Source organism: Dermacentor silvarum, chromosome 6 (genome assembly GCF_013339745.2).
Source record: "Dermacentor silvarum isolate Dsil-2018 chromosome 6, BIME_Dsil_1.4, whole genome shotgun sequence".
Lineage (NCBI taxonomy): Eukaryota > Metazoa > Arthropoda > Arachnida > Ixodida > Ixodidae > Dermacentor > Dermacentor silvarum.
In genome coordinates, this window is record NC_051159.1 from 163,712,312 (window position 1) to 163,730,947 (window position 18,636).

Genomic DNA, 18,636 nt, shown 5'->3' on the forward strand with positions numbered 1-18,636 from the left:
ATAAAAAAGAAGGGGAGGGGGAATAAAGCTGGAGACACACTGCAAAGGGGACAAAATGTACGTATTTCCACGTAATGCAAAGCGCGCGCGCAAACGGAGACCGGAGTAAAGAATAAGGAATAAATGGGAGAACCAGGTATGGGAAAGTAGGGTGGGGGGGGGGGGGGGGAGGGCTTGAAGCTGCCGGCTCTTCGCGACATCCACGGGAATCAATCGGAGCGCTGTGCTCTTCCCCAGCGCGCGTCGTGCGTGCGCTGCGATGTCTGCCGTTGCCTACGAGGCTTATACTTTCACATGTGCTTCGCTGGGCCGCCATGCGGCGGGAAAATAGAGAATCCTTTTTTTGGGGGGTAGGCTTCTCGCTTTCATAATCACGGCGGCCCGCCGCCTGCCGCCAGAGGCCGTCGCTTCGGGCTGCGCAGGTACAATGGGTGCGCAAGCGTACACAGGAGGAAAATTGAAAAGAGACAGAAAGGGGGGGGGGGGGGGGGGGGAGGATAAGAAGAACAAGAGAAATTGCCGCGCACGGCTCTCTTTTCCGGCGCTGTCGAGTGCGCGTCATTCAAGCTTTATTTCTTTCTTCTTCATTTTCAAATTTCTGAAGCTTGTGCTTGCTACGGGGCTTACGTTCATTCAGGTCAATTTTAGGATGCGCTTCTTTATGTCTCGGTTAGAATTAGCCTCTAGTGATGACAGGGTTTCGATGTCACTTGTGTGGTGTTTGTTTAATGCCGTTGGGGGGATCAATTTGGGGGGATTCCGACATACACATATGCTAGTCTGGCCCGGAGCATTATACGAAACACAATGATCACACTGAGTACGCCGCTGCTTAGAATGCGCGTGCGAATATGGTTATGGCAGGCGTTTGCTCCGACACTTGGCTATCGCGGTGCAGCGCCGAGTTTGCGCAAGGGTGGCAGAGGATAATGCTGCTAACTGGTGAGCGCTTGACGACTGTATATTGTTCTCGCTTTCCTCTTTATATTGCCCCTTTCCCTTCCCCCAGTATAGGGTAGCAAACCGGACGCTCGTCCGGTTGACCTCCCTGCCTTTCTTATCCTTGCTTTCTCTCTCTCTAGTTTGGCAAATACTACGAGATAAACGGTGTAAAGTTTCAGAATCACATAGATCGTTTTGTATACGCCATGATCATAATTGTCATTAATATTATACCATGATAATCGCGCAGCATGGCGAAGGTCTTTCTCAGAGGTTTTCAACCGCTCCTGTGCCGCGTCGACCGAACTGACTCCGTATCCACGAATTTCATGACCTCATGACTTAGTATAATTTTCTGCCACCCTAGAATCTTTTCCGCAGTCTTTGGAACCCAGCCTGTTACAATAATTGAGCAGTGGTCATAGTTCCTGCGTATCATACTACCTGCTCTACATTATCTCTCTGTTTAAGTTACAGAACATGGCGCTATAGGTTCATATAATACACATTGTCGTTCTCGCACCGTTCAACATTAGACATAACTCTTTTCTTTAGCGCTCGTTGTGCGATAGAGATCAATGCCGCCTCCTCAATTGCGCTCATGGTAGCCAGTTAGTCGCAGGAAGCACAACATGAATGTAAGCATAGACGATTGGCAAGGTCGGCGTTCCCGTATCTCGTAATGATGGAAAGCGCCACAATCTTTCCTGGAATGACTTTCATAACCATGTATTTCCGGAGTTCTCTGTAACGGCATCGCTAGGTTTGACCTTCATTCAGATAGCGAAGCGCTTCCGAGCTTCTTAGAATGACGAAACACTGTATCAGCGTCACAGCCGCAACCAACGTACGATTGCGGCTTCCCTGTAGTAAACATTCGCCGTCGCCTTGCGATGCTTCCGCAGAAGCAACCGGGCCAAAAACCGTTGCACCTGCCATATTAGCGAGCAAATGCAAGCGAACGGCTCTGTATAAACGCAGGCTCAGCTTTGTATATGGGAAGCTGGAAAGCTCTTTTGGGTCTGCTTAACCTGGCGGCGGTAAGCAGCAGCCGGCACCGAATGCAGCAGAGACAACCCGCCCGCGCCTCTCCGTACGCGAGCGCGCACACTCTTGCTCTCGATCACTCACACAGACACAAGCGCATCGATTGCAGCCACCGGCTGTATAGCAGCAGGCGCCTGTCACCGGCTGCTTATGCATACATGATCGCCGCGTTTGCCGGCAAAAAATTCCTGGCCCCACGGTGCTCTCGTTTCTTTTTTTTTTCCCTCTCCGCACGGCTCGCGGGATTTCGATCCAGCTCTCCAACCATCGACCACACGAACCTTGCCTGCGGTCACCCCAACGGCCCCAGGGTGTTTGTTCGGGCTGCTTCGTTACACCGAGGCTCGGAATGCCGTGTCCAGTCGCATCCTGCGTGCTTGCCTGCCTTCCGGACCGTTTTGCGAAGAAGAATCGACCGACGACGGCTCGACGTACCGAGCCGCGCTAGGCAGCCCTGTCCAACCCTTTTGATTCGCCGTGCTCTCGGGGCTTTTATTCTGTCGGACAGGGAATCGATGACGTCTCAATAGCACGGCCCGTCGTCTCAAGGTTCGCTTCGTCCACGCTTCCCAACTTTCTTCGGTATAGAATGACTCGTAACCTCTCCCCTGGGAAGAACGCGCTGCCTTGTCGCTATATAGGCCACTGAAGGAATGCGGTACGGTAATTTGCTAAGGTAGATATACCACGCGTACATGGAATTCAGCCTACCTATAGTGTTCGGTCCTTGTCCTGTTGAAGTTGGCCTTCATAAAGGTGTAGAAGTACTGTTTTAAGAGCAAAAAACAAGAGGCACCTGAAAAGGGCACCTTTGCAAACCGCTGTTTGAACTCCCGTTGTGCTAAACCAACGCCTAATGATGTGCTTTAATGGCTCCACGTGTACGGGAACGGACTGAATGAAATCAGCTGGCAGAATTTTCTAGGGAGACTAAATCCAAACTCCACTGCACGCCCCTCTCACTCTTAAGCTAAATGACTTATGAGCGCAACTTCATGACCTCCGGAGTCATAACATCAACAGCTATATAAATGCAACAAAGTCACAACAGCACAACGCAGGAAAACCACCGGCGTTACTGGTCGGAACGTCGTCTCATGATCCAGCGCCCCTGGTGGCGACGTCGTGGTTTCCGCAGTGAAGTACACGAATCGTTTCACTAATTTTGTTAAGCGCGTGTCCTTTTCCATACTGGCGTCTGATGCGCCGCGACAGCTGTCACGCACTGCGTGCATCGTCCGGGTCACAGCAACTAATTGCGACAGGCGTCATTCCAATTCTGTCCCAGCGTTCCGATCTGGCAGGACGTATTTCTCTCTACCTCCTCGCACGTTGGTCAGATGATCCCGCGTCACCGGGGACGTGCGCCGAACAGTAAGGACAGACGAATATGGCAGGAGGCAGTCGAAACGAGGTCGATTCGTTGACGCCTATCGAGAGGCAGATACAGAGGGAGAGTGACGGAGCAACGGCGGGAGTTGTTTCGCAATGGCGGCGCGGTATTCATGAAATTCAAAGCACACAACTTCGTCAGTGAAGATGAATTTGAAATAACACGACAGGTACGCGTCGTCGACGCCCCGGTTCAGCCAGCTCCCTCCTTGCGAGCCGGCGCTCTCGCGGTTACGGACGTTCAGCTATAGTCGGCACTAGTCTCCTTGAACAAGTGTCGCACCAGACACCCTACGCAAGGATCTCATTTTCACACCTTATTAGTTTCACACCTTTCTTGCGTGCCTTCTAGCTCGACCTATTTTTTCGCCGAAATTTCGGGCAGATGTTTTCCCCCCCGGGTATTTTTTTCGGAACTGCGACAAGGGCAAGGGGCCTATAACGAATAATAGATTCGTCGACACGCGCCTTTTAGCCGACCATCTTGCGGCTGCACATGTTAGCTGTAGTCCTTTACCCTTCTTGCCTGACCTAACCTAACCTAACCTAACCTAACCTAACCTAATACTGAGTACCAAGAGCAACACGACGGGTCTTCACCCTCGAGTAGTGTTCGTGAATCGCAAGCGCTGTAGCGTGGGTCAAGGGCATTAGCTAGCGAGACATCAGCGGCATCAGCCAGTCAGTAACCATTCACGCATGAGGATCTCTATTGGACATCTGAATGAGAGAGTCGGTAAGTAGGCGCTTACCGATAGAACTTATACAGTGAATACAGGATACAAAATATAACTCTGCCGGTATATGTTCGCCGTTTATACATTTTTTCAGCATATTAATACTAATTATTAAGTGATGTGGCTTAATGCTCGAAACCAGCCATTTAGTTATGAGAGATGCCCTATTAGAGGGCTAGCAATTATTCTTGGCCGCGCAACTGAATCTAAATACACAAGCGTCTCGGACCATCGGTATGCGGCCACCGCAGCCAGTAATCGAACCTATGACCTCAGGCTCAACAACGAAACGTCGACCACAGAGCCGGCGAGTCGCGCAAAATACTGTTTCATTGATGTCATTCCGGACAAACAGTGAGCCAGTCAAGTATCACTAGTTTTTTTTTTTTTTTTTTAATTTCGAGTGACGATGCTGACACGGCGGCGCGAGAATTTCCCCACACGCGGCATCCCATCCGCATCTACTTGTCTTCGTAGCTCGGAACACATTTGGTCAGCTCGGCTCAGCGATGTTGCAACCGCTGTGACCCTTTAAGCGCTGCTGCCCCGCAAAACACGAATGGCCGAAGGCGAAGGAGCACGCACCGGGGCGAGCCGTGTGGTGAGGAGCCGCCTCAAGGAGCAGCGGAGGAAGAAGGCGGCACTTCGCTGGGCAGGCGCGAAAAGAAGCAATAACCCGGGCTGCTCGCGCAGGAAACGAGCAACAAATAACCGGCGCCCGCAAAACAAACATCAATAACGACAACGTAGCAGCCTACGCCGAAGTAGAAACGGAAAGGGTATAGAGCAATCACGATAATGCTGTTCCGATCGGCGCAGCGTTTCCCGCCTCTCGGAAGAGGGGCAAAAACCAACAAGGCGACCAAAACTCCGTATTCGAAGAAGTCTACACTGGCGCGGAGAAATAACGCCCAGAGTCGATTCCTACGCCAAGGAGTAAAAAAAGAAGTGGAGTGAGGAGAAAGGAGAGGGGGAGGGGTGTTGCTACTGCTGCAAGAAAGGGCGAGTGGTGCCGTAATTGGATTACTCTTTTCGTACGACGCCCCCCCCAAGCCGCCTTCTCCGCTGGCGATTCCTCCGGGGATGCACGCGCCATCGGAAAGGGGCGACGCGTTCCATGCTGATGTCAGCCGCGGCCTCAGCTCTAGCAGGGGCTAAAGCCGGGCGTGCTGGTGGCGCCCCGACGTTGGAACTCGCGCTCGTCTGATACAGAATGACAAAGTTATCTGAAAAAAGAATAATAAGAAGAAAGTACACATATAAATGTAGTGCGAGAGGCAGCCCGCTTTACAGTCATCGTTCCGCACTCTCTACAGTATAGCAAGAGTTGAGGGTTGTGTGTGCTGCGGAATGAGTTGGCATACATTTTCAAGCTTAGCGAAATCAAATCCGCATTGAGCGTCTGTATTCGATATACCAAACGACTACGGAAAATGCACCGGAGGAAGCAATGATCTATTGAGTGCTTTCGTTTATTTTACCTGTATCACGTTAGACGCCTGCGTGAAGGCCAAACGAATGAATGTAAACTTCTACGTTCCACACTATATGTAGCTTTTCTTGGCCGCTTAGAATAACTGTAAACTAGAATAAATTAGTGCGTCCTATTTGCACCACCTGGAAAATTCTTGTCACATCTCTCTATTTCTCTCTCACACTTGTTTCACTTATCATTATCAGCGTAGTCGTAATCACTACCACGACCCTTGTCCTATAAAGAAAAGCTGCGCTCGCTCTTTCATCGCAAATTTCATACGGTCATCAGTCAAGCTGAGGCCTAGGAAATCAAGGTAGTTACAATAAGCACTAAAGATCGCTACAAAGAGACATGAGACTGCTTTCTAGATAACGATTAGCGTTCCGCCTGGTTTAGGTAGGTTGGGTTTAACGGGGCCCCAAATGGATAAGTTGGAAGCAGTACTCGGGCGCATACGCCATTTTAATTATACGGAAAACGAAAATTCCCTCTATAACATGCATAAGAAATATGAAGATTCCACGCACTGTGGGAATGTGGCATCGAGCGAAGAATGCATGGCATTAAAAAAAGAAAACAAAAATGTCTCGCACGCCGTCGTCTTCTGCCAGGTTTGCTCTTCATATGAGGCCAGCGTATGACTCCCTCAGAGAGATTCGTCCAAGCGTTCTCTGCAATTGTGAAATAGATTGACCCAACACTAAGCAGGCTACACGCGAAGAAAAAAAAAAGAAGAACGTGACTGAGCTTGTAGTGCACTCGTTTTCTAATTAATCCAAGAACAATGCTCAATGTGTATTAAACGCAACAAAAATCCACCATTTATTAGCCTTGTACGGAGTGCAGCGGAGCCACCTAGAGCTGTACCTGCGGCAGCCAAATTTTGAAACGGAAACGCGCTTTCCGTTTCGTATTAAAAAGAAAGCATGATGTACCCGGAGCTGTCTAGAATAACGACCAAAGCTAATGCAAACAGAATATTGTTTTACGAATCCTGAGAACACGATATGAAGCGAACAATCGGGGAAGTAGGAGACAATGTTTAGCCGGTGGTATGAATATGTAATGTGGAATTCCCTATGCGTAGCGTGTGGAATAAATACGTGACTACAAAACACGCTCCGTCTATGCCTTCTTCTAGCCATTCCGAAGAAATACCATAGACGCCTCGAAAAAACGCACTTTTTCAGGTAATAAGAGGCGAATTTATGTTCCCTGCGTATACGGCCCGTACGGTCGCATACGTGTTCTTTTTTTTTTTTTGTTTCTTGTAAGGCACAAACACAACTATCCTAAGCTGTAGAACATACTCCAATCAGCTAATTACGTGAGACGACTGGCGGGGCATGAGAAATGAGTGCGAAATTTTGCGCTATGTTTGTGCCCTGATTACGTTAATTTAGACAGCCACCAAATGAGGTTACAGTGCGCCTGGTGCTTTATTTCAATGAGGGAACAAAAGTTTCCAGCCTACCTGAATTCGTAAACGGAATCTTTTGCAGGAAACACGCATAATTCACATGATCCCGCGCTATCCTGCTTGATAATGTAAGACCAACCGGATGTTTTCGCGGCCTCTCGGAGCGCTTGTGCTGCTGTGTACTTCCGCCACATACAGCGTGGTAAATGCTTGCTAATTCCCTCGCTGAAGAAGACAAAGAAAAAAAAAAAGTTTTTACAGAAAGAATAAGTTCACTGAGAGGCGCAGTGAATGTGCCTACGAACTGAAATATTTTAGTTCTAAAATGGGATTAGAAAAGAGATGTATTGTAAGACGTGTTGAAGTATTATCATGTATGGCGCTTAAATTACAGAATTTTGCTCTTTCATTTCTCTCTTCTGTTCATTTGGCGTAGCTGACCTATACGTGCGGAAGTGCGCATCTCACGTGTATATATATATATATATATATATATATATATATATATATATATATATATATATATATATATATATATATATAACAATATCATTTACAAGAATCTCATAAATAAGAATCTAACTTGTTTCCCAACCTCTCTCATGGGTATTTTCTTTTAGAATTCAGCAGAAAGCAATGTAACAAATTCCTGAGTATTCAGACTGGTGGCGCACATGGGAAAGCTTAAAGCCAATTAAAATAATGATTTTGTAAAAGGGCGATAGCGTAACCGTCACCTGTGTGCCCCCATTGGAATGCATGGGCTCCCTGCTTCCGGGCCTGACGTCACTGCACGCTCAGGCTATTTATAGTCTATGAGGTGTTGCCCGACATCTTTCGCTGTCTGTAAGCAACCGTGCATATACGATCATTGTTGACTCACACTTAATAATCAACGTAAGTTTATGACGACATAGGTGCATTAAAGCACAGAAGCCTAGGAGAGCACAAGCGAGTGACGAACCGAAAGAACCGTTCTCTTTAGTCTGGGTGTATTGACATACAACCCTTCCTGGCTTAAGTTGCGTTGAGCGCCATGTTTAAGTTAGACACAATAAGCATTCTAGGGCGCCGCGGGACGTGTATATAAGTGAAGTAAATTCCGAGCGTAAAGTTAACAAGTTTTCGATTGAAATAGTATATAAGACAACAATGAAATAAGGCAAACTGGAATGACTTCCGGAAATTTAGTTTTAGTCGTTGAAGAGGGTGCGTACAAAAGAGAAGCAGAACCTATAGGCTCCATGGCCCGATGAAGCTTCTGCTCTTACAACAATTCGGCATGGAGGCCGTACGCAGCGCAACTCACACAGACGTGCCTAGATTAGAGCGAGTGTCGCGATACAGAGCGTCTAAAAAAATGTATTTCAAAATATGACAAAATGCACTCAAAGTACACTTTGTGGCAAACATAACTATAACGTAAGAAATGACAAAAAGAAAGGAGAAAGACCAGCAATTATTAATATGGCTTCACTCAGACAAACAGAGAGAGAGAGAGAGAGAGATACGAAAGAAAGGAGAAATGCATGGAGGTTAGCCCGAACAGAATATCCGATTTTCTCCCCTGCACTAGGAGGCAGTAAAGGGGAAGTAGAAAGATAAGAATTAAGTAGAAAGAGAAAGAGAGAGAGAGAGAGAGCAGAGTCACATGCTCACGCTGATTCAGTAATATTCGCAATGAAAAAAAAAATATTTGTGTGGTTTATCAGAACCCTCCACGATTTCATCAGAAATAGCATGCAGGCGATTCAGTAACGAAGGTATGAAGGTGAATATTAAAAGCCAATACTTTCCAAACATTTTTTTTTGTTAGGATTAAAACCTCTAGCAAATGTTTCGGGCAGATGGCCCTCGTTCTCGTCATGGGCGCTGTACACACGTCGATTTCCGACCCCGCTGCCCCGCCGTGGTTAAATCAGCCGAATGACTTCAGCGGCACCGCCTCCCTCGCCCATGTCAAAGAATCGGCACGATGGCACAATGACACCGACGGCTGAGGAACTCCTCAGTCACCGGCGACCTGCGGAGGCCGCGCCCGGCAGGGATGACTAGGCGGTTATGGCGGGCAACCATTAGTTCCACCAGCGCGCCTCCCCAACTCGACCTATCTCTCAGCGGCAGAGTATAGGCCTGTCTTCGAGCGGCTCCTCTGTGCGTTTAATGAGGACGCGTGTTGTGAAGCGTGGTATCCGGAGAGAGACCTTGTTGTAGGAGATAATCCCCTATAGCTGCAGATATATGGGACTGACGAGCTCGACATAGGTGGCTAGGGCCCAAATTAGGGGCGTGCGAATGTTCAAAGTTTTGAATTCAAATTGGACAGCATTTGTTGATGCTCATTTGATTACAGGATTTGGGGCAAGTTTACTACGAATGCTCATTGCTAGCCGAATTAACGAGATAACATAGAGAGAAATGTATATAAGGAAAGGTGAGAAAGTTAACCATGATCGAGTACGTTTGGCTACCCTACACTTGGAAAGAAGTAAAAAAGAATCAGTGCGTGGGGCAAGGCTGGTCATCTAAGCATGAATGTTGGTAGGTTTAATAAAGCTGCGTAAACTTGTTAAACCCTATCAGGCATGTAAAAATGGTCAGCACAGGAAGCCCCGATTTCGGCCTTGGGGAAAGCACAGTGCGCGCCCGGCCAGAAAGGGGCAGGGAACTGGCCCTATATTTAAACTGGCGCATTACTCCACCTTCTTGTTGTGCATATGTTTTCCCTTTTCTGCGTGTGCGTCATAATTCTCGTATTAGATTTTTTGATGGACTCCGGAATCGGTGCAGATAGGATTGGAACTTTGCCGTTTGTGAAGCGTTCTTCGTATACGATGGCTCATTTCGCACGCTGATACGGTAGCATCTATAGCATCTTCGGGTAGCGTGAAACGCAGCGCGATATCGTCTCTTTCAATCAGATCTCGTTGCTGGTTACCTCGATAAGTGGACCTATAGGGATACGGTAGGCCTACCTGGTCTAGCTCAAGCGCCACATCCTTCAGAATACGAGTTTCCTTTTTATTCGTACATGTGTTCGGAATTTTGAAAGAACTGCGATTGCACCGTGAAGATAGCGACGTAGAGGACAAAAAGGAGGCTCGAAGATGCAAGAGCGTTGACCGGGACGTCTATAGAAGCTCTTGTTGAACACTCGAGCGCCATATACACGGAACCAGGGGCCTATGGCAGAGCTAACATAAACAAACAAAAAAAAAAAAAAAAAAAAGAGGGGGGGAGGGGGAGGATGAGGGGGAGAGAGAAGCAGCCTAGATAATGTACTTCCCGTACGAACCCGAAACTTAGGCGGAAGTGAGGGGACGGGAAGACCGGAAGTGCGCCGCCCTGTCGGAAGTGAAGGGGACCTTCTGTAACATAAAGGCACCGAATAAAGTTAAAAAGAAAGGCAACAAAAAATCACCTGAGGGTAGAGGGCGCAGTCGCACAAAACCGGAACGGCGACCCGCGGGGTGGTCTTATTGGATTTGAGCGGACAAAAGGCGTCGGAGAAAAGGGAGGAAGCGCACAGGGGAATAAGTTTGGGCCAGAAATTTGGGTCTCTTCTGGAACGCGAGAAACTAACGCGAGACTAGCGCGACATTAGCCGCGTGCATAACATGTCATGCCTCAGTGAGTGCGCAGTGGGTTACAGGTGTATGCACAATGTGCTGCTATGTAGCTTTGCCTAAAATTTTAGTCTCGAAGGCGGCGTATAGGGAAAGAGAGCAATGGATGCAGGCGGGCCACACCATTTCCAATGTGCTTTGCGTGAAAAGTGAGCGAAGATCATTTCCTTACTGTCTGTATAGCTGTCAGTGGGAGAAGAGAAAAAAAAAGAGAAAAAAGAGAAAAAGTAGCGAGCCAAGGACTATATTTGCAAATCAGTTCGCACATTAGAGTGGCGCTATGTAGAACAACCAATAGCTAATCGTGGTAGTGGTGTTTAACAAAGGTGATTAGCATATGACCAAAACTTCTTACGAGCAAGAAATTAGTCCTTTAGGTTCAACTTCTTTTCTCGTAAGAACTTTTTGTTTCATTTTTTGAATTCTGTCTGCTCTTCGCCACTGGTTTCGACCCCTGTGTAGTTGTCAGCATATAAATGTACACAATGGGAGGGAAATACGCTTAAACTTAAAATAAACGAAAAACAAATCGGCCGGCGAATTCGTTGCTAATTTTCTTGCTCCATGGGGCTTCGCTCTTTTCCACTTGGTTTTGATAGCACTGCCTTCGTCAGTTTACGTTGTGCATGTGCGTGCGTCTTACATTAAAAAAAAAAAAATCTGAACTTTGTGAGCACAGGTCTTTTCCTGTCCGTTCCCACCTTCGTTATTCTGGTTCTTTCGCGATGCAGTAATCAGATCTGGTAAGCTTGCTGACCGATATGCCTTCAACATTACAGCGCTAGGCGCAGTCTGGAGTCTGCGTTCGCAGTGACTGCAAGGCACGCTTGCATCTCGTTCGAACACTGCACATCGCTCAGTTGGATAGAAAAGGTTGTGCTGCAAACGTCACTTCCTGCAGCTGTTTCGTACGCTTGAAAACGAGAACAATACCAGGGTACTTTCGTCACACATGGCGAAATCGTCGGGCGCTTCCAACTATGAAAATGCTGGCGCATTTTCACTGGCAGCTGCTTCAACCGCAGCGACCTTTTCGAAGGTTGTGCAACCGCTTACGTTTCCCTTTGTCGCCTTTCATTTTTTTCTTTCTTTTGGTTATTTGATTTTTTTTCCTGAACACAACTAGGCGACACTGTACGCTGAGCAAGGTAGACAACACGTACCAGATATGTGCTGGCAATGTTCTGTGCTGTTGCCAACTGTTCGCTGGGAAGAGGTTAACGTCCCGCGTACGTCGGCTGATATCGTCAGGGCGCTTATGTGAAAACAAGCTGTCACAATTTTGCCATAATCTTTAGCGGAATTGTAGTAATTTTGCTCATTTAAGAGACAATTTTTTTTTGCGATAAGTAACAAGTGAAAGGGGAATGTGCCAGACGAGAAGTACAATATGAAACAATACTTGAGCCGGTACTTTTTTCAGGTTGATTCAAACAATGTGAAATTTAATGGGAAGGCTCTCCTAAACTAGGGAGCGCTATACGTGCTGTCAAGGTATATCAGCTGTAAAAGTGGTTAACGACCAATGTAGCGCATGTGTAACGAATGCAGCTAGTGGACCTGCGTCAAGTGTTAGTATGCCGCTTCCTTTGGGGTCGGGGATATTCACACAAAAAGAAGACTTAAGTCGACTAAGTGCGCTGCCATTTTATTCTATACGCATTAAATATTCACAGTTTTGCTAAATTTCGTGAGTGGTGACAGTGGTAACTAACGAGACTCTGGAGCACTACTTCTTGTGCCTAAACATGTGCTCTTTCGTTGCATTTAGATTTTAAGCGCGTTTTCTGGTTCACTGATATTTCACACTGGCGAGCCTCTTGGCTTTTACGGACGATTAGTGGTCACTCGATCATTGTACTCACCGTAAATCACGTGTGTTGACTAAATGACACCCATATCCCACCGCAAACAACTATTATAAAAGTTGTTCACGATTACAGTATACGCCTATAGGTATATACTGTAATAGCCTCGTGATGGTTAACCGTTATTGAATGGTAAAGTGCATATTATATTAGTCATCGTGGTTGTACAATAGAGGCACTGCACCTAGCATATCTGCGCCTACTTATGTGCATAGAACGTGCTACGACAGACTCCACTGCCGACGGCGGTGATTCCGGGCAAATCAACGCTAGACTACAGACAGCAGACATATCACTATAAGACAAATTGAACATTGACGACAGCACAAACAATAACGTGGCTTCTTTATAACAGGGGCAGCCTTTTAATTTGGCAACGAGGCCGGATTCGGGAACACGGACACACCCACTCGCTTCGGCGGGAGCTAGCGACGCCGGCCCGTGCCGTGGCAGGCCACGCGGCCAAGGCCGCACTCGCGGTGTTCCGCTACGTCACTTCCGCACCCGTCACCATGACGACGGTCACCCACCGGCGGCGGCCCGTTACGCTACGCTTCCAGCACTAAAGCGACCTGCGCAGGGGGAGCGCGGCACAACTCAACGGTGCGGACTGAATGATGAAGAGAAAAAAAGACACGTGATGAAGAAGGTTCCCCACCACGAGCTGCCTACACGACACTACCCCGTGCCTCTAGAGAGGGCAACCGGCATGGTTCGATGCATTCAGAACATGAGCACATTGTTAGCGCACAACCATGAACTCCGAGGAGTAAGAGGCTGTTTTGTTCTTGCGCGTGACATCAGACATACCCTGTTAGGCCATGAGTAATATCTGCGAAGATCGTTTTTTTTTATATTGTTTGATCTCCCCAGAACCATTTGCTGTTGACAATTTCAAGAGACTGCTACTTCCTGGAGCGCAGTTTTGAGTGCTTATACTTGCAGTACTGACGAATGCATGGAGACGCGGCGATCACTTTGCTGCTGCCAAATCGTGTGATTTTGTTTTGAAGAACGAACCAAAACCTACTGGTCGGCATTTCAGTGTGATTCAATAGCGTAATTGGAGTGATTCACCAGCTATGCCATTTGCGTTGTAGGCACGAGAATGCAAGCCGAACAATTCCCGGGTAAAGGAAAATACAGCACGAACAGCAGATGGGAATGAAGTTCTCTTTCAAGTCTTACCGTAGGACGCCGTCAAATGTCATCCACTCCTTTATAATGTTTATCTTCTTTCTTTGTATAGTTATCTGACCGCTCCCGGTAAGCATAAAACATTATACAATCGAAATGCGAAGAACCAGTCAATTTCGCACGAAAACGAATGCCAATAGAGTTCTAAAAGTCTGAGAGAACTTAGCAAGGGCGTGCTCGCGAACAAAAGAAGATGAAAAGAAATTTTTAACTTGAGATTCTTTCTCGGGGCTTCTCTCTAAGAGACTGTCATAAGGGATTCTTGCTCATCCGCTCTGGAATTTATACTTGCTTAAAGGCAATTTTCTCGCTAAAACCTGAGCACATTATGGTATTTTCCATTCCTTCGATTCTTTCCCAAATTCCGTCGCTATCTAGCTGGAACTAACGGTCTTTTTTCTCATTTAATTTAACTTTTCTCGAATCTCCACGGAGAGTATGCACCATCACTATATAAGAAAACCAAGCCAAGTGAAAGTGAGCAGGAAAAACTAGTCTGCGGACCACCATCCTCTTCAACAGCAGCAGCAGCAGTATCTTGTTTAAGCCTGGTCGTATGCGAACTTTTGAGAAAGTGAATTGAAGAATTAAACCAAGGCGTCCCGTCGGCCAAGGCTTCTCTCTGAAGACCGCTTCCAAAGTGAGGCCATCTAAGTATAAGGGACTGGAATATATATAATTTTCAGGCAGCTGTGGCGTCAGACATCTGTTTGCGAGGAGGTATACTATATGTATACGCATGAACTGAGACGTGACATCTATTCAAGGGCTTCTGAGAAGGGAAACAAACAGTGCTTTGGTTCACTACAGCGGCCGAACTGTCGCTCGGCAATTTACGACAGCGAAATATATTATTACACATAAAAAAAAAAACTGCCTGCCTTCTTTTATTCCTTTTTTGATTGAATATACAGACCGTTATTTATCAAACAGGATTTCAGGTGTCACTATCGTAGTCATCATAATTTCTTGCGAGATATTTGTGCTTATATTTGTTCACAGTGATTAGTTTGCAGCATCCCTCTTGTTTATGAACGACGCCGTTCTTCACCCCGATTTGAGGGTGGAATGATTTAATATTGTTAATTTATAAACCCTACAGAAGCCAGCGCCACCTGAAGCGAAAGCTCGTGAAATTGAAACAAATGGAGTCACGCGACACATGAGCAGCTCTACGCTTCTTACTATTTCTAAGCACATGCTTCCAAGCTCTCTACTTAATCTCTACTTAATTAAAATATAATTTATTTTAATCTGATCATCCTGCCCAAGGCGTGCGACACCTTTGTCGCTGCCGAGTCGTTCGCATTACGCTTACTTAATATATTCACACTAAAAACCAGCGGCATACGCATGTTGTTTAGTCCCGGCGTCACAGGAATTACTGTTCTATTATTGCACGCAGCGTTGATCCGCAGTGGAGTTATACGTATGCCTCGTTTGTCGGCGATGCTAGCCGTGATGCGCTAACGAAATCGCTAAAAATCCCGAGCCACGATAGTGCATGTTTTATGTCCACCGCTAATGCCGCTTGCAGCGGACCACCAAAAAAGTAATGAATTGCGAAAATATGTGCGCTCGCGTCGCTAGCCTACATTTAGCATAACGGTGCCGTCGCATATATTTTCTTTCTCGAGCAGCTTACTCCGCGTGATATAGCTTATTCTCCAAACTAATTCCTGACAAACTTAGTGCTGGTTCGGGTGCTGTATTTTTACGAAGGTCTAATCCTGTTAGTAAGTGATGTCTGCTTTGCAACTTTTTTTTTGTGCACAGCGTTTGAGCCGACGACGTTACGAAGCTTTGCATACCACCGACGTTCTTTCAATGGAACAGGTAGCGTTATAGTATATAAAGCAATCACTGTACATTACTTAACTCAGCGTTAGCTTCTCAAGCAGCTGTTCGAGTGTTTAGTCCGCTATGCAGTTCCTCGCACATAGTGTGAGTGCATCGTGAATCGTAGTTTAAAGCAGGATAAAAGGAATCCGCGAATTCAGTCATCACAGGTATATGACATTTGCGGCATTTGCACAATTTGTATCTTTCTCATCTTTATTGTTACGAGTTGAAAAGCAGCAAATATTACGGCGAACTTCAGGTCGGAGGAATACCATCGTTATGGGATGCTTTTACATGAGGTAATTTAGTAGCCGGCAAAGTTGTCACCTAAAGTATTTGAAACGTCAGGAATACTACAACTATCCACGATAACCTAACGAACACAATGCGAACACATGTATATCTAAACCTCCAGCAATCGTTTAAGAAAAGCGCTTTAAATGTCTTGACAGGCTGCTAGAACTCGAAATACATTTGACTAAAAAACTTGCTAGATGGTGCGATAGAGGAGTAACTGCCTATTGAGAAAGGCCGTCATTCTGCAGTGGAACGAACTAGACTGTTGGTGGGGATGGCACAAATTTGTTATCAGATAAGCTTACTAAGATAAGATAAGTTTTACTTCAGTTTGAGGAAGACAGGATTAAATGTAGATTCCAGGAACAGAACGAGCGCTGGCAACCAAACCTCGTTATTTTCTGTTTTCTTTCTCGAGAATAATAGATTGTTTCATATATGCTTAAATTCATCTAGATGCCTCTGCGCTTTCTAGCGACGATAGCTTTCGTCACATTCTATGGGCAATTGGGCACACAGAGCTGATAGATGCTCGTCGCCCTGCACTTTTATTTTTCAAACAGCGCCAGGTATCACCCGTTTTACGCGAGGACAACAACGATCGCTTTTCTTATGCGCGCATCTCCTCTCGCACGACAGAGCGGTGTATAAACAACGCTCACACGAACCACCCTTGACGCCTCGCTTGCCACGAGAGCCACCTTCGTAATCAGGCGCTTTGCATTCGCCTTCCAAACAAGCGCTAGCGGCTCTGAGCACTCATTACTCCGCTTTAAAATTGAAGCGCGCCGCGCTCTCTTCGACTCGACGGAGAGGGCCTCAAAGGAGCTGACTGTGTGACTTGGTGAAGGTGTTGCGCGCGCAGAAACCTTTCGCTCACTTTTAGCGTTTTTTTTTTCGTTCTACTTTACGTGTTCTATCTTCGAAAGCGTTGTAGCGAGCCCAGGAGTGGGAGCTCGCGCACTGGCGGCAAATTCCATTAGCGCGAGCAAACAGCGCGCGACCAGTTTGTGAACCGCGGGAGAAAGGCAGGGCGTTCGTTCGTCCAGCGGCGCTGACTTCTCCTTGAAGCGCCCTCTGTCGGATCCTGTATTGGCGGTGAAGTAGTCAGAAAGCCGCTTCTGGTGAATTCACCCTCAGACAGCAGAGTCTCGCAGGCAGATGGAAGCATGCATTTTTATGCATACGTGATTTGGAAGAGAGTTTGCTAACGCGGCCGCCGCGTTTGAATCTATAGTAAGGACGTTCTGAAGAAGACAGGTTAGCGCAGTGGCCCTCAGAAGGCAGAGACGCTTGTCAAAGGAAGACAGAAAGAAACACGAAACGCCGATGGCCAGCAATGTAGTGCTTGAACCTTGCTCTCGCCCAGGTGCTGACATCTACTGAAATGCCGTGGCTAGGAGATTTGTTAGTCGGCACAAAACACCTGAATTTTATACCCAGTGAATCTGCGTGTCCGAGGAAACTTCTACATAGCTTCTTTCTTGATTCAGTCATTCGAGCAACTCACTCACTCACTCACTCACTCACTCACTCACTCACTCACTCACTCACTCACTCACTCACTCACTCACTCACTCACTCACTCACTCACTCACTCACTCACTCACTCACTCACTCACTCACTCACTCACTCACTCACTCACTCACTCACTCACTCACTCACTCACTCACTCACTCACTCACTCACTCACTCACTCACTCACTCACTCACTCACTCACTCACTCACTCACTCACTCACTCACTCACTCACTCACTCACTCACTCACTCACTCACTCACTCACTCACTCACTCACTCACTCACTCACTCACTCACTCACACATACAATTCCACGCATAGATGGGATGCGTGCTTTCTTCCACTCATATATACATGGGATGCTGCCTGAGGCACTTGAAGCGGCTTCAGCAGTGAATGAGCGAGAGAAAGGGCGTGAATGAAATGTGCTAATAAGCGGCCTCAATTAGCCGCACATCACAATTACGTACTGGCGGCCACGTGCTACCATTTCGGCGCCACTCACGCACACGTCGCGTTCGGGCAGATTTCCGGCTTTGGGGGCACCACGAAACTATATAGCGCGTGGCCGAAGTACAACCTTACTTAACTTCAGCTGACACAGCGACGCTGATCGCCAACGCCTTCAGAGCCAAACATCTAATCGCCGTCGCATCTCACGACTGGGGAAGGAATTTTGTCTTTCTTGCCAGCGCTTGTGTATTACGCGACAGCACCGCCATTCTCCATTCCATATTAAGCGAAAGCGAGAGAGCGGCTTGTTTATCTGGACATGGCAGCTTTTGCGAGCTACGCAGCCTTATCGAACGCCGTTGGCGATTGCTGCGTCCGCGCGAGTTCTCGCGCAACCGGCCGGGAGTTGCCGCGGCGCGTGCTCGTGCTGTAGACGCTGCCTCCCGCGTGCTCAGAGTAATTGCCACCGTCGCCGCGCGCTGGCAAAATGAATGGGTACCTCTGATTAGCGGGCTGCGGGTGAGGGCTAATTAATAACGGGTTCGTAAGCCACATCGGTGTAGGATTAGCGGCCGGCCGCCGAGACCGCGATCAAGCGGATGGCGCACGTGTTTTGGCCGAGTTTCCTCGCCCGATACCTCGAGTGTTCGTGGGGAGGGGATTCCCCCCCGCTGGTAGAAGAGAGACACCGCTGGGAAGAGGTGTGGAAGGCGATTGGCAGTTGCGATAGTAAAAAAAGCTTTGCGTGTGACGAGTAATTGAAATTCTAGCTCGAAGGGAGGGAGGTGGATGAGGATTTGTGAATTGAAGAGACTGC

General features: G+C 47.4%; 2 protein-coding genes across 11 annotated transcripts in view; one reads left to right on the plus strand and one right to left on the minus strand.

The window, feature by feature from the left end:
* Nucleotides 1–18,636, plus strand: part of LOC119456329 (protein couch potato-like) — a 133,388-nt gene that overhangs the window by 52,016 nt on the left and 62,736 nt on the right. The gene's annotated exons all lie outside the window — the stretch shown is intronic.
* LOC125946439 (uncharacterized) overlaps nt 12,323–18,636 on the minus strand; it is a 283,769-nt gene continuing 277,455 nt past the window's right edge. Inside the window, exon 7 of the mRNA XM_049669751.1 lies at nt 12,323–13,081. Coding sequence (XP_049525708.1) covers nt 13,058–13,081 — 24 coding nt within the window. The 3' untranslated portion in view covers nt 12,323–13,057. The remainder of the gene's footprint in view (nt 13,082–18,636) is intronic.